The 13,337-nt window shown below is 42.0% G+C and overlaps 1 protein-coding gene across 1 annotated transcript in view; it reads left to right on the plus strand.

Moving 5' to 3' along the window:
- Positions 1 to 302: 302 nt before the first annotated feature.
- ell (elongation factor RNA polymerase II) overlaps positions 303 to 13,337 on the plus strand; it is a 37,178-nt gene continuing 24,143 nt past the window's right edge. The window contains exon 1 of the mRNA XM_085397607.1: positions 303 to 592. Within this exon, the coding sequence (XP_085253733.1) occupies positions 458 to 592 (135 nt within the window). The 5' untranslated portion in view covers positions 303 to 457. The remainder of the gene's footprint in view (positions 593 to 13,337) is intronic.

Below are 13,337 nucleotides of genomic sequence, written 5' to 3' on the forward strand. Positions count from 1 at the left end.
TTCTTGCCTTCAGACATTGACGTTTCGCTGACGTAATCTGATGACCTATCGTTTCCCTCTACCTACGCGTTTCTGCTGGGCAGTGCTGGCTCATATAGTCAGTGTATATTTTTCAGTCGTTAATAAAATGACATAATTACAAAATATCCAGGAAAAAAAATCAAAGTCATCTAAAATATCAATTAGTTTTAAGTGTTCAAAATATTGAAACAATTTAACATCGCTCAGTTACCAAACTTATAAAAGCAACACAGGTGTGACGCTGTAAAGTGTCATCATCATCATCATCAATATCATCGTCGTCGTCGTCGTTATTATTTCTGAGCAGACACTCGGGCTTTGCCCACGGGGCTTCCTCGCTCCCCGGTTCGTTGCTGCATATTCATTGAAAAGCACCGGGACTTCTCGGTTTACGGCAGAGCGCGTCCGTGCGCGTGGTGGTGGGAGCGAGAGCAAGATGGCGGCGCTGAAGGAGGAGCAGTGTTACGGACTGTCCTGTGGAAGAGTGAGCAACGGCAGCAATGTCTCCGTGTTTCACGTCAAACTCACTGACAGCGCGCTGAAGGCGTTCGAAGCCTACCAGAGCAGCAGGGTAAGCGGCGCCTTTTCGGTTCCGTGCCGTCCCGGTCGGCTCCCGAAGTCCGTGCTGGCGGCTGTGACAGGCGGAGGGAGGTCGGTCCCCGCTCCGCCTGCCTTCAGGCTGAGGTCCACGGCCGGTTCGGTTTGATGAGCGTGTAGTTTAGCGAGCCCCGGCTGTGGCCGGGTGCTCGGTGGGTTTTCCGTGTTTTTGTAGCTACACCCAGACACCCCTCACTCCAGCCCGGTGCCACTGGACCCGCAGCCCGCTTACTTCATCGCGTTGTTTCAGCCTCTCTGTGTAAACTTGGTATCGGCCACTTGTCTTGCTTAAATACGTCTTTTATAACGTAGAAGAATTATCAGTGAAAATTAGTCATTTATGGCTCGTGTACAGATGTTTCCAGAAAGTTTGGTACCCCTGTCATTTCTCTCCTGTTTTTTTTTTTTTTGGGGGGGGGGAAGTGGGGTGGTGGTGGGGGCAAACCTTGCTAGCTAAACTAGCCATCAAACTGCCCACACATGAGGGTGTCTGGTGCCGTCGGTTATCTGAGCCCTGTCCGCTCACTTTAAGCTGTTACCTCTCTCAAAGCCTTGGCTCGGCAGTGAATACTTTGAAAAAGCACTCGGTATTCATGCGAAACATGGGCATTTTTTTTTACCCAACCCCCCTCCTCACATCCAGTAAATGCTCATCATGTTCAGTTTACAGCTTTAGACATTGTCTGAAGTTACTGGACACTAGATTCAGCTCGTGGGTTTCTGGGTTGCTTTTTGCTCTTACTCGGCTTCTTGTGTCCACAGCTTTAAGTCTGATGGTGGCCATCTAACGTTTCAGCTTCTATAAATATTTGACAGGGAAAAGCTGACAGGCCAGGAGGAAAGGGCCTTATCTCCAGCTTCAGTGGCTGTGTATAGCAGGACTGCAGCTGACAATCCACAACAGTAAACTGTGACAGGTAACTGGGTGGCCACTAGTTGTAGGAAGAGGTCTGCCTAATCAAATACAAGGCACATGGAAGGAATGAGCATTAGAAGGTATCTGTGATGGTTATATTAGGAAATGATGATCATTTAGGACTTTGGTGTTGTGATTTAGAGATCTGTTAGCAGTGCATTTGGCCACAATTTTATCAAAACACATGCCATGTGAGCTTTCTTACGTTACCCGCTGAAAACGTGCCATACCGATTGTCCACTGCTGTTACCAGCCTGACTGCTTCCCATGAAAACTTTCATCATCTGGCATCTGCCTCCAGTCTCGTGAAGGAGGCAGAAACTTATTATTATCTCGCAGATCTTAAGCTTTAGCGTTTAATCATGCCTTCCTGATATTTCCCAGGGGTGCAGGTTAGAAAAACAAAACTTTAAGGTGAGAGTTCATTGCAGATATGAATATGTTAGATTAGTCAAGCAAATTGTTAAAACTGTGGAACACTTGGTATTTATTTGGCAGAAAGGCTAAATTAACTGATTATTATGGTTATCGATGGGTGAACCTGCCAGAAAATATCTGGCAATTTATTTGATTTTTAACTTTTTATCGGTCAGAGTAAATTAAACCATTAATCTAAGAAAATGCTCTCCTCACAGCTCCGTCTGTGTCCTGTGCCTGTTCCACGGTGGATGTCAAACTCTTCTGTTTGACAACCAAGATAAATTTTCCACATGTATTTTTCCCAATAACATGACTCTATAACCCACCAGTGGGGAGAACCGCTGCCCTTCTAGTACGTTCGTTGGCCAGATGAACGTTATGGCAGTTTTCTATGAGCTGTGGGAGGTCACAGAGTGCCATTGCTTACTGATTTGGTAACACTGTCTTAACTGTGGGACTAGAAATTCCCTTAGGAGGCAGCTGGTCGTTGCTACCTCCCAAAATGGGCTCCAAACACTGAACTGGCAGAGCTTTGAGGATAAACTGCTGCCCAGTGCTCATCCAATCTGCAAAGGCTCAAATTTGCATTAAACGACTCAGAGTACACAGGAAATTGGTCAGCTGGAAGTTTCCTTTGATAACATGGATGTCAGAGGAATTGAAAACTTGTTTCACAATCCAGAAGATGCTCTCCTGAAAGTGGCCCTTGAACTGACGTGCAGACGTGTTGCTAAACTCGTATAGCTCATTGTGAGATTATCCTGACCTCTTTCCCTGTTATTTGACTTAACCCTTACTCACAGTTTGAATGACTGTGCTACTGACTAATCGGATGTGTGGACGATATAGAGAAGTGAATGGTTTTGGAGTAGTAAGGTGATAGAAACTTTGCTGCCTCATTGTGGGGATGTTGACTCTTGGCGGGCTCAACGGTTCACGATTCGCATTCAAACTTTTTGTGTTGAGCGGCATCTCTGAGGTCGGCAGGTTCTGAGCTCTTGCTTAGTTTTGGGATTGCTATATGCCAATAAGCACAGGACTGCAGAGGCAGTTAAGCACTGTTTTTATGACTTCAACAGGTTCATTGGACAGATGATGAGAGATTATTAAACCACCCATGTGACACAGAACAGTCCTGCATAGGTGTGCACGTGTGTCCTCTAAAGAAGATAATCAGTCTTATAATGTTAGTAATGTTGGTGTCTGCTGTGTTAATTACACAAATGAGAGCTTTACATATTTAAAAGCACTGGAATGAAATCCAAACAAAGGCTAACACTGGGGCTCAGGAGCGGTGCTCTTCTCAACTGAAGACCCTGTCTTCCTACATTCACATGCCATAAATTGTGGTGAGAGTTGTTGGACTGACGTCAGTTTGGGGATTCTTATTTGCCTGTGGTTGGCTGTTATCAGTTTTCATTAGGTTATAAATACAAGAACTCTGCCTTCATTTGAATAAAAAGAAATCAACAGGATCATCTGAGACTGAAGCTATGTGCAGTTTACGCTCCCTTTGGTCCGTATGGTCCATCTCTGCTGTTGTTTCTCAGAAACATCCCTATCACTCATGCCACTGCCTCAAACCTGAGCCTAAATTGCCTTCATTGTTGCTTTTCCCCCCCTTAGAGTTCCTGATTGTTCTAACATTGGCTGGCACCCAACTGCTGGGGTGAGCTGGTAGAGGAAGAGAGGTGAACTCTTAATTGTGTCATAGTGAAGTCACTACACGCTTTGCTTTGTGGGAGAGCAAGAAATTTTTAAAGGCTTATTGATCACATTCCTCTGTAAGCTAACAAAATACAAAACACGGGACCAGACGGAAAGCTGATTCAGTTCATTTAGATGCTGTATTAGTCTAATAAAGCATGTCTTGTTGCACTGCTGGCTGAATGAGACGTGACTGTCAGGTGGGGGTTTTTCTTGGTACGTCTGAGGACATGGTGAACTGGAGCTTCTGCTACGGGACTGCCAGCAGAGACTCACTCGCTTTTTTTTTTCTTCCTACTAGCTGTGACATAAGCAAGGAAATGAGTAAGGCTACCCGGCATCACTGAGCTGAAGGTTATGGAGAGTACAGATAAGTTTTGAATTATGTCTGCATGACTTTTATAGCACAGTACTAGGAAAAAACAGCTTGACTAGTGTGCTGAAATAGTACTTGGGGGTTTTAGGTTTTTTTCCTATCTCAAAAGATCTAAAACTTAACATGTCCATCCATCAAAGAGACAGCCTTTTGTCCAGAAGCCCCCATACAGGTGCGTGCTCTCTCATGCACACAGACCCAACTCACACCTCTGTTTTGACAATAGAAATGCCCAATTGACCTTCGTCTTAAAGACAAACTCACTTCTAATTCACTTTTACACCACTGTCATGAGGTGTAATGACTTGAAGACTTTCACACAGTATCTGCACAGGGAACCAAGCTTCGTTCGGTAATGATAGATTTTACAAACATTTGGCATGATAATAACTTAAACCAGGAATACTGGTGAGGGGTAGCTAGTCCCAGTGGTATTGACAAGTTATTTGTGTTGTAGTGAGAGGAAAAGAATGAATTTTGTATTCATGAGGACAAACATCAGTGCTGGCATCAGTCCCGTGATGATCTATGGTCTGGATTTATGTGCAGTATATTCCACATTTTATTCGCTTGAAGTCCTGAACTTTATAAAGAGTTGTATGAGATGTGAGTGCGCTCCGTTAAGTCTAGTTCTTCATAACCTAAAGTGGCATTTGTCTGATACGTGTAACCGAAAGCATGTTTTGCCTTCGGAATTGTCAGGATAGAAAGTTGTTGAATTGCTCAAATTGTTGTCCAGAGCTTAAATTTCTTCTCTAGATAAAGAACTTTTGAGTTTCTCCATCATGGGTGAAAAATTGACACCCTTTCTGTTGTTTTTCATCTGTGAGCATAAGTTTTAACGGTGACAAATTCTGAATTAAAGCACTTGTATCTAAGGAAGTTGTAAGTAAGCTGGGGGCTTGGCCACCTAACCCCGTCTCAGACCTTATGGGAACGGTAGGGGAGGTAACAGAACCTGGGTGGGGATTTTGTTGCATGAATCCAGTTGGCTAATGCCAGCGCTACGGTTATTTAAGGAATGCTTACTCCTCAGTTTCAGCAGAGCATGGGACACTGCAAGAGATGACCATAACCACTAAGGCCAAATACGACTCTAAATGTCATGGTGTTCCTGTGCCCTGTGGCAAGGTTACCACAAGTGACAATGTCTCCATGACCTGGTATGTCCTTTCCAAGAGCTCAGTCAGTGCATGGGTCATGGTTTGGTCTTTTAATTTTTAATCATACGTGGAGCATCATAAATGCTTAAAATAGGCACAAATGAGTAGTGTGACTGTGGCGCCAGAACAAATTATATGCACATTTGAGTTTTATTCACACATAACCTTCGTTTTTAAAGGTGTTACTTCGCTCAGTGGGTTGTAGCAATAAAGAATAAATGCCCAGACGTAATACATGAAAGACTGCTTCATCAATTCAGAAAACCTGAATTAGGCTGGACCTTGAAGAAATATCTGCCAATTCAATGCAGGCTTTTCCACATTTGAAAAGACTGAGTTTGAAAGGAGATTCCTCTTTTATGTTCACGTCTATCCTTGTGTGTGTTTCTACCTCAGAAAGCAGGTTGGAACACACACAATAATTATTCTCGTGTTGGACCTCCGATGCTGTTGGAGTAAGAAAACTGAATTTTTCCATCTGTAGGGTGTCAATGTAGCTCAACTACATACACTGGACAGTGATTACACTTTGCATGTGCTAGCTCAAAGATCAGGTCACACAGATTTAAAATTAACAGGCTTCACAGTAGGGGTGCAACAATACTCGTATCGATATTGAACCGTTCGATACAGTGCTTTCGGTTCGGTACGCATATGTATTGAACAATACAAATTTTTTTATTTATTTTATCAACTTTTCTTCTGACGATGCTGTCTGTGTTGAGCGCTCAGTGGATCTGCGTTCGACTACTCTGCCTAGGCTGCACTGTCGAGTGCAGATCCACTGAGCGGAGCGCAAGCTAGCAAGACAGAAGCTAAGCTGCCTCAACGCTACCTGAAACTGAACCTCCCCCACCCTAATTCAGATCTGGCGTTTGGAACGATCTTGGTTTTCATGTGAAGCATGACCCTGATGGTAAGCACGTCATGGACAAAAGTAAAACAGTATGTCGGATGTGCCACGCAATGCTCAATTGGTGGGAACTAGTGCGTTAGCGCACTTAGCTTGTTAACATGTTGACGCCGTCCAGCCCCACGCACGGGGCAATCCGCGGTAACTCGTTAAAGGAGATTTGCCACGTTATGGCGTTAATGTAATTTTAACGAGATTAACGCTGACAGCACTAGTGGGAACACAACGAATATCACTGCACATTTACGCCGACGACATCCTAGTGCAAAAGACAAGTGGAAGCAGACAAAAACAACAAGCACATGATTCTCCTTATGGGGACCTAATATGTTTAATATGCTGCTGAGTATATAGCCCAGAAGAAGCATATAGTATAGCTTTTATTTTGGAAAGAGCCATTTCTCTGTAATAAACTCTTTTCTAAAGATGAGTGATTTCTCGGTCAGATAGATTTATTTTTTTATTTTATTTTGTTGTTTCAGCAACATTAAATTTAGAAACTGTACTTTTGAGTTAAAATATATATTTATAATTTTAATAAATGACAAATTAAAAAGGCATAAACATTTTTTTTTTTTGTATCGAAAAAATATCGAACCGTGACACCAAAATATTGAACCGAACCGTGAATTTTGTGTATCGTTGCACCCCTACTGCACAGTTCACAGGTCGGTTGCACAAATGAGGTACATTCATTTCTTACACTTTTTTTTTTTTTTTTTTTTTTTTAAAATTTAAATAAGTAGCTCTGAGCTACCTCCCACCATCATTGCTACTTCCCAAACTCAATATATTACTGTAAGATCACGGACAGATTACTTTTAAAAGCCAGGAAACGAAGAACAGTGCAAATGTGGTTTGCATGGCAGTGGTTAAGTTGTCACAAAGCTGTACGGAGGGTTGTCCAGCTGTTTTTACTCTTCACCAATGATGCAGCATTATTAAAAACATGTATTGAATGTACTGCACACAGATGTGGTCAAGATAGTGTGCTGAAGTTCAAACTGGGTGTACTACGTGTTAAGCATAATACTACCTGAGTCCTACGCGTAACACGCAACGTGTACGGGCAATTTTGACAAATAATAGATTAATTGATTGGATCCAAATGGGTGGAAATGTGATTTAAGTGACTGTGAACATGGTTGCTGGTGCCAGATGGGCTGGTCTGAGTATGGTTGAATCTCTGCCACAAAGGCCTGTCTCAACGTAAAACACGGTACAAGCTAGTATTTGCAAGGTATACCAAATAAAGTGTCCAGTGAGTGTACAGCTGTGCATTTTCTAAGTGAAGTATTGCGGAACCATGGTGATTTGTATAGCTGTCTGTTTGGAGTTCTATGAGATCCCCTCAAAACTGCGCATCTGCATTAATCCCTGGATTCCTGCTTGGAAATTGTAAAACTTCTCAAACAAAGCTGGAAGCCCGCCTCTCATCACCAGTAATGATCCATTGTACAAATTCAGGTCAGTGTGAAAGAGAAGTTGAAGTTCGTGGTGAAATAGAGGTCACAGCCCAAGTGGTCATAAAGGGATTTCCAGGGATCTAAAAATATCACCCAGGCTGGAAAACTGTCAGGAAATGCCAGAGGCGATGACCTTAAACGTGAGAATTACCACGTTTTTACCATTTTAATTTTTGTAGACCTGTTCTCTGAACTCCCTGCACACTGGTACTATAATCACCGTTGGTTCCATATTTCATAGTGTTCAATTTGCAACACTATTATCATAAGATTTCATTAACTTACTGCAGGAAGCTCTCTTATTGCTACACTAGTAATCTCAGTATTTAAAAAAATCTAACATGTGGTTTGTTGCTGGCTGTATCAACATGGTGTGAGATGCGGCGACCAGTCTTCAGCACAACCTGAGTGTTCATATTGTTGCACTAATTAAAAAGTCCAGCTACTACTAATGATCCTGTTTATTTAAAAAAATAAAAAAAAAATAAAAAAATCAAATCTTAGTTATCAGTCCAGGGAATTCAGCCCAGCTTAATGGTCTTAAGTGTGTAAAAGGTTTATAATGACAAATGAAACATTTTCTGCATAATTGGTAAACTTACTGTTTTGCCCATTTGCTTGTTTTTGCTCTTCTGGAGCCTCTGAATGCCTGCTGAGTCTCCACTTTCACATCACTTTTGTCAAGGCCTTAGAAGAAGAAGACTATTTGAAGAACTTCTATTAAGATCTTAAATGAGTTTAGTTTGTTTTGCTCACTTCAGTTTTCAGAGAAATGTCTCTCTTTGTAATGAGACTGCTTTCTGTTTTTATACTCAAGTTTTACATGCATGTAGTAATTAAACAGAGAATAAAAGCTTAGGGTGACACAAGGCGTAGTCTTGTGTTTTGTTTTGTTTTTAAATTGTTGTGCCATAAGCGTATGTTTAAAAAAAACAAAAAAACCAAAAAAAAAAACCTGTCAGATGCCATGTGCAGATTATGTGTGCACCATTTCTTTGTTGCAGGGCTAAAGTAATGCTTCAATTCAAGCACGCGATCAAAAGAAGCTCTGAATCAAAAGATGGAAAACTTAACCCTTCAAAGGGTTTCCTTCTAGAGGTGAAGATCTTACAGTAAATGGAACACAGAGTTAGCCCAATTATACGTGTGTGCTATTGTGCTGCCACGTCTATTTTCAGGGTTTAGACACGCAAAAGAAGCACTGCAGAAATGCACGCACACTTCGTATTATGACTAGGAACACCCAGTACCAGTTTACCCCTGCAGAGTACATGGCACATAGTGCTCTTTCCACCTCTGAAATCCTAGACAGGTGGAGCACCTTAAAAGTGTGACAGTGATGCAACTAAACACCTGACTGGAGTCCTACCCATGGGGATTTAGTCCTGGCTATTCCTGTGCACATTCACAACCAAACAAAGACATGCCTTTACTTCCCCTGCAGTCTGCATTGTTGGAGAGTTGCACTTGTGTAACTAATCAAATTCACATAGTTTCTGCGTTAATCTGAGTGGTAATTTCCTGTGTGCCATCTAGTTTTTGACCCTGTCACATTAATAGTCAGGAACCCCTTTAGATTTTTGTTATTAAGCTTTTAAAAAGATTGTGGCCAAGCAGGCTAATGATGTGTTTAATGAAATGTTTGGTAACTCTGAGCAAGGTTTGATTAGGAAATACCAAAATCTCACTAACAAGATCTTAAAAGCTCAGGTCAGGGTTTACTGTTGTTTTTTCCTTTTAAGGAGGACAATTGCAAATTATAAGCATGCTGAGGACTTCTCACTGAATAAATATCTGAACTGATCATTGACAAATTGGATAACTTCTGAGGATGTCTAATGCAGTCAAAAGCTGTGGCGTCAATAAAAGGAGCTAAGCCTTCTTTACCCCAACTCTTAATTTGCAATTACTTGATCTAATGTTTGGAAATCAGATTTGAAAAGATGTTTTTCATGAATTGTTTTTCACATAGTGTCTGATACTCCCTAACTGTTGGATGTAAACATTGCATAATGTATGAGAGACTCCATTCTGACTGAGTAATACTCTGATGCAGTGCAAAACGGAGCTGTACTAAAATCAGGTGTGCCCCAGTTGAGGTTATAACATAAAAAGCGTTTGACCTCCTCCCCCTCCTCTTTCTTTAGAAATGAGCACATGTGGTTAGATTTGAACACTTTTCTGCAGTGACTGATGAGGTGTGAAGACAGGCAAAAGTTAGTCCGTGTTCTGCTTCTCTGCACGTCCAAAACAGAAGCGGCGGTAATGTGAAGTAGCACTCCGTTAGCGATGTATTGTGTTTGTGTTGTGGATGTGGATGTCGCTTCAAAGCTGGCCATTAATCGTATGTTACAGTTGAAAAGGACTCGTTCTACATTCTTTTTGAAAATCAAGTTTTAAATCATCATTAGCTTTTTTTTTTTTTTAATACTATAGGGGGAAAATAAGCACTCAGAAGTTAAGCTTTCATTTTGACAGATTTTTAGATTTTTAGTTTCTTCATTAGCTCTTTGGCACCAAGTCCCTGCTGGTCCTCATTTCCTTGCTAGTAGGCACTGTGTGGGGACATCCGCATGCTCAGTCTGAGGCCAGGAGCTGTACTGTGTCCCCAAGGTTAGCTCTGTGGAACGTTCTGGGCTCAGGTCCCAGAGAATAGTGACATGTCAGCAGCCCATTCAAACGAACAGGCTGAGGGTAGCAGTATGTTAGCATTGCTGGGAGGGGGAGGGCATAGGGTGCTAAAACTGGTGCTGCGTTAAACATTGCAGGGGGGAGACCGGGGAGCCTGGCTCCATGAAAGGTGTGGTGTCCCCGGATAGGCTGTGCTTTTTTATTTTCTTTTTTTCCCCCTCTCTTCTTCCTTTCTTTTGGTTTCTAATATTATGAGTTTAGTACAGTATAATCAATCAATCAATCAATCAATCTTTATTTATAAAGCACTTTTCATACAGAAAAAATGTAGCACAAAGTGCTTTACATAGTTAAAAGCAGCCCACCCCACCCTCCAACTCACTCCCCACACTCTCAATACACATATATCCCCCCACCCCCACCCACACACACATACACACACGCGCACACTTAAAGAGTAAAAATTGGGCTGGGCTCGCATGAGCAAAGTGAGGAAACATAACAGAGAGCTGTCTGCACCGGGAGCCGGTCACAGACCGCAGCCTCCGGGCTGGGCACACAGCAGGAGGGAGGCAAAGGAGCCCCCCAACCAGGCTGAGAGGACCCCAGAGACCCAGCAGCCACGGTCAATAACAGCCCCGGTGCAGAGAGCGCCCTCCGAGGAAACACTGGAGATATGACGCAATACGATGTATACAGGGTAAAATGATAAAATAAATAAGAACAGGATACAATATAAATAGAGTAAGAAGATTAAAAAATGAATAAGAATAAAATCAAGAAATATTAGGTAAATCCTAAATTAATAATAGAATAACAGGATAGAATAAATAAGCATAAAAAAATAAATAAACGCTAAGTAAAAGCTAAATTAAAAAGGTGGGTCTTGAGCCTGTTCTTAAAAACATGTACGTTCTCTGCGGCCCTGAGCTCCTCCGGCAGGCTGTTCCACAGACGAGGACCATACCACTGAAAAGCTGCCTCTCCGTGAGTATGTGTCCTGACTTTAGGGACTATCAAAAGGCCAGTACCAGAGGACCTCAGGGTCCGCGAGGGTTCGTATGGTAAAAGCAGATCTGAGAGATAAGAAGGCCCAAGACCATTAAGACATTTAAAAACCAATAAAAGAACTTTAAAATCGATCCTGAAACACACGGGGAGCCAGTGCAGCGATTCTAAAACCGGTGTAATGTGGGCCCGCCCTCTGGTCTTCGTCAGCACACGAGCTGCCGAGTTTTGCAAGAGTTGTAAAGTTGAAATATTCTTCTTAGGAAGACCAGAGAGCAGGGCATTACAGTAATCAATGCGACTGGTAATAAAAGCATGCATCAGCATCTCCGTGTTGGCCCGAGAGAGAATAGGGCGGACTCTGGCTATATTTTTTTAGATGATAAAATCCAATTTTGGTTACATGTTTAACATGTGGGATAAAACCAAGCTCAGAGTCAAAAATAACACCCAGGTTTTTCACTTGTAGCGAAGGACATAGTGAAAATGCCTCTAATTTAGACAAGAGTTTCTCTCTCTGAGCCTCAGGACCGACAATTAAAACTTCAGTTTTGTCCTGGTTAAGCTGTAAAAAGTTTTCTGCCATCCAAGATCTTATATCCAAGATACAGTTAAAAAGGGCATCCATTGGTCTGGTGTCATCAGGAGACACGGAGATGTACAGCTGCGTGTCATCAGCGTAACTGTGGAAGTTCACTCCATGCCTCCTGATGACACTGCCGAGAGGCAACATATACAAATTAAAAAGTACAGGGCCTAGAACCGACCCTTGAGGCACACCACATGTCATTTTATGGATCTTAGAGGAGCATGTATCCATACTCACCATAAAAGATCTGTCAGAGAGATAGGAAGTGAACCAGTTGTGTACAGCACCAGAGAGGCCCACCATGTGTTTTAGTCTGTTTAAAAGAATAGCGTGGTCTACTGTATCAAAGGCTGCGCTTAGATCCAGTAGCACCAGGACTGAGAGCTTTTGGGCGTCCCAGTTACATCTAAGATCATTTAAAACCTTTAGGAGAGCAGTCTCTGTGCTGTGGTTCACCCTAAATCCAGACTGGAATATCTCCAGGATCTGTCTATCATTGAGAAAATCAGTAATCTGAGTAAAAACAAGTTTTTCTAAGACTTTACTTAAAAATGGTAAGTTGGATACAGGTCTGTAGTTATTAAAATCATTACAATCCAAATTGCTCTTCTTCAGAAGGGGCCTCACCACCGCCGTTTTAAAGGCAGCAGGGAAGACACCCAACTGAAGAGAGCAATTCATCATGTATAAAAGCTCAGCCTCAAAAAATCCATAAAGTGTTTTAAAGCGTGAAGAAGGAATTGGATCTAAAAGACATGTGGTGGGTCTCACTGTGGAGAAAACCTTCTGAAAGTTCTCAGCATTAACCAGGACAAAGCTGTCCAGTGTCTCCTCAGGTACAATCGAGCCCTCAGATGTGTTTACAATCATATCGCGATTAGATAAAATATCAGATCTGATGGCGCTGATCTTTCCCCTGAAGTGGTCTGCAAACTGCTCACAGAGCGAGTCTGTGGGGGTTCTTTTGGAGCTTTTAAAATCAGGGTTAAATAAATGATCTATGGTGGAAAAGAGGACCTTGGGATTATTTTTGTTAATACTGATTATTTTGGCGAAGTATGAATTTCTTGACTTCCTTAATGTATTATTGTACATTTTAAGTTGCTCGGAAAATATTTGATGGTTGATATTATTTTTATTTTTCCTCCATCTCCTTTCTGCTGCCCTGCAATTTCTTTTGAGTTTAAGCAGAGTTGCTTTGCCAGGATTACTTCGCTTCATTCCCTTTGTTCCGCAACAAAGTCTTTAACTTCAAATAATAGAACTAGAGTCTCTGAGACACTGCTGCTTCAAGTAGCAGTCTTTCTTGTTCTTTTTTTCTTTTTTTTACAGTGCATTATGTTTAATTAGTAAACAGTGAACACACAGCGAGGTTAAGCTAGGCTTTTAAAGCTGTTACCAGAAACCAGTTCTGGAAAGACTGCATTCTTTTTCCGCATTCAGTACAGTTCAGTTAAATAGCATCAAATCACAACAACAGTCACCTCAAGGTGCTTTATGTTGTAAGGTAAAGACCCTACAGTAATGCAG

Source organism: Rhamphochromis longiceps, linkage group LG23 (genome assembly GCF_057381845.1).
Source record: "Rhamphochromis longiceps isolate RC_006_pf linkage group LG23, R_longiceps_female_GT1.1, whole genome shotgun sequence".
In the NCBI taxonomy this organism is placed as follows: Eukaryota; Metazoa; Chordata; class Actinopteri; order Cichliformes; family Cichlidae; genus Rhamphochromis; species Rhamphochromis longiceps.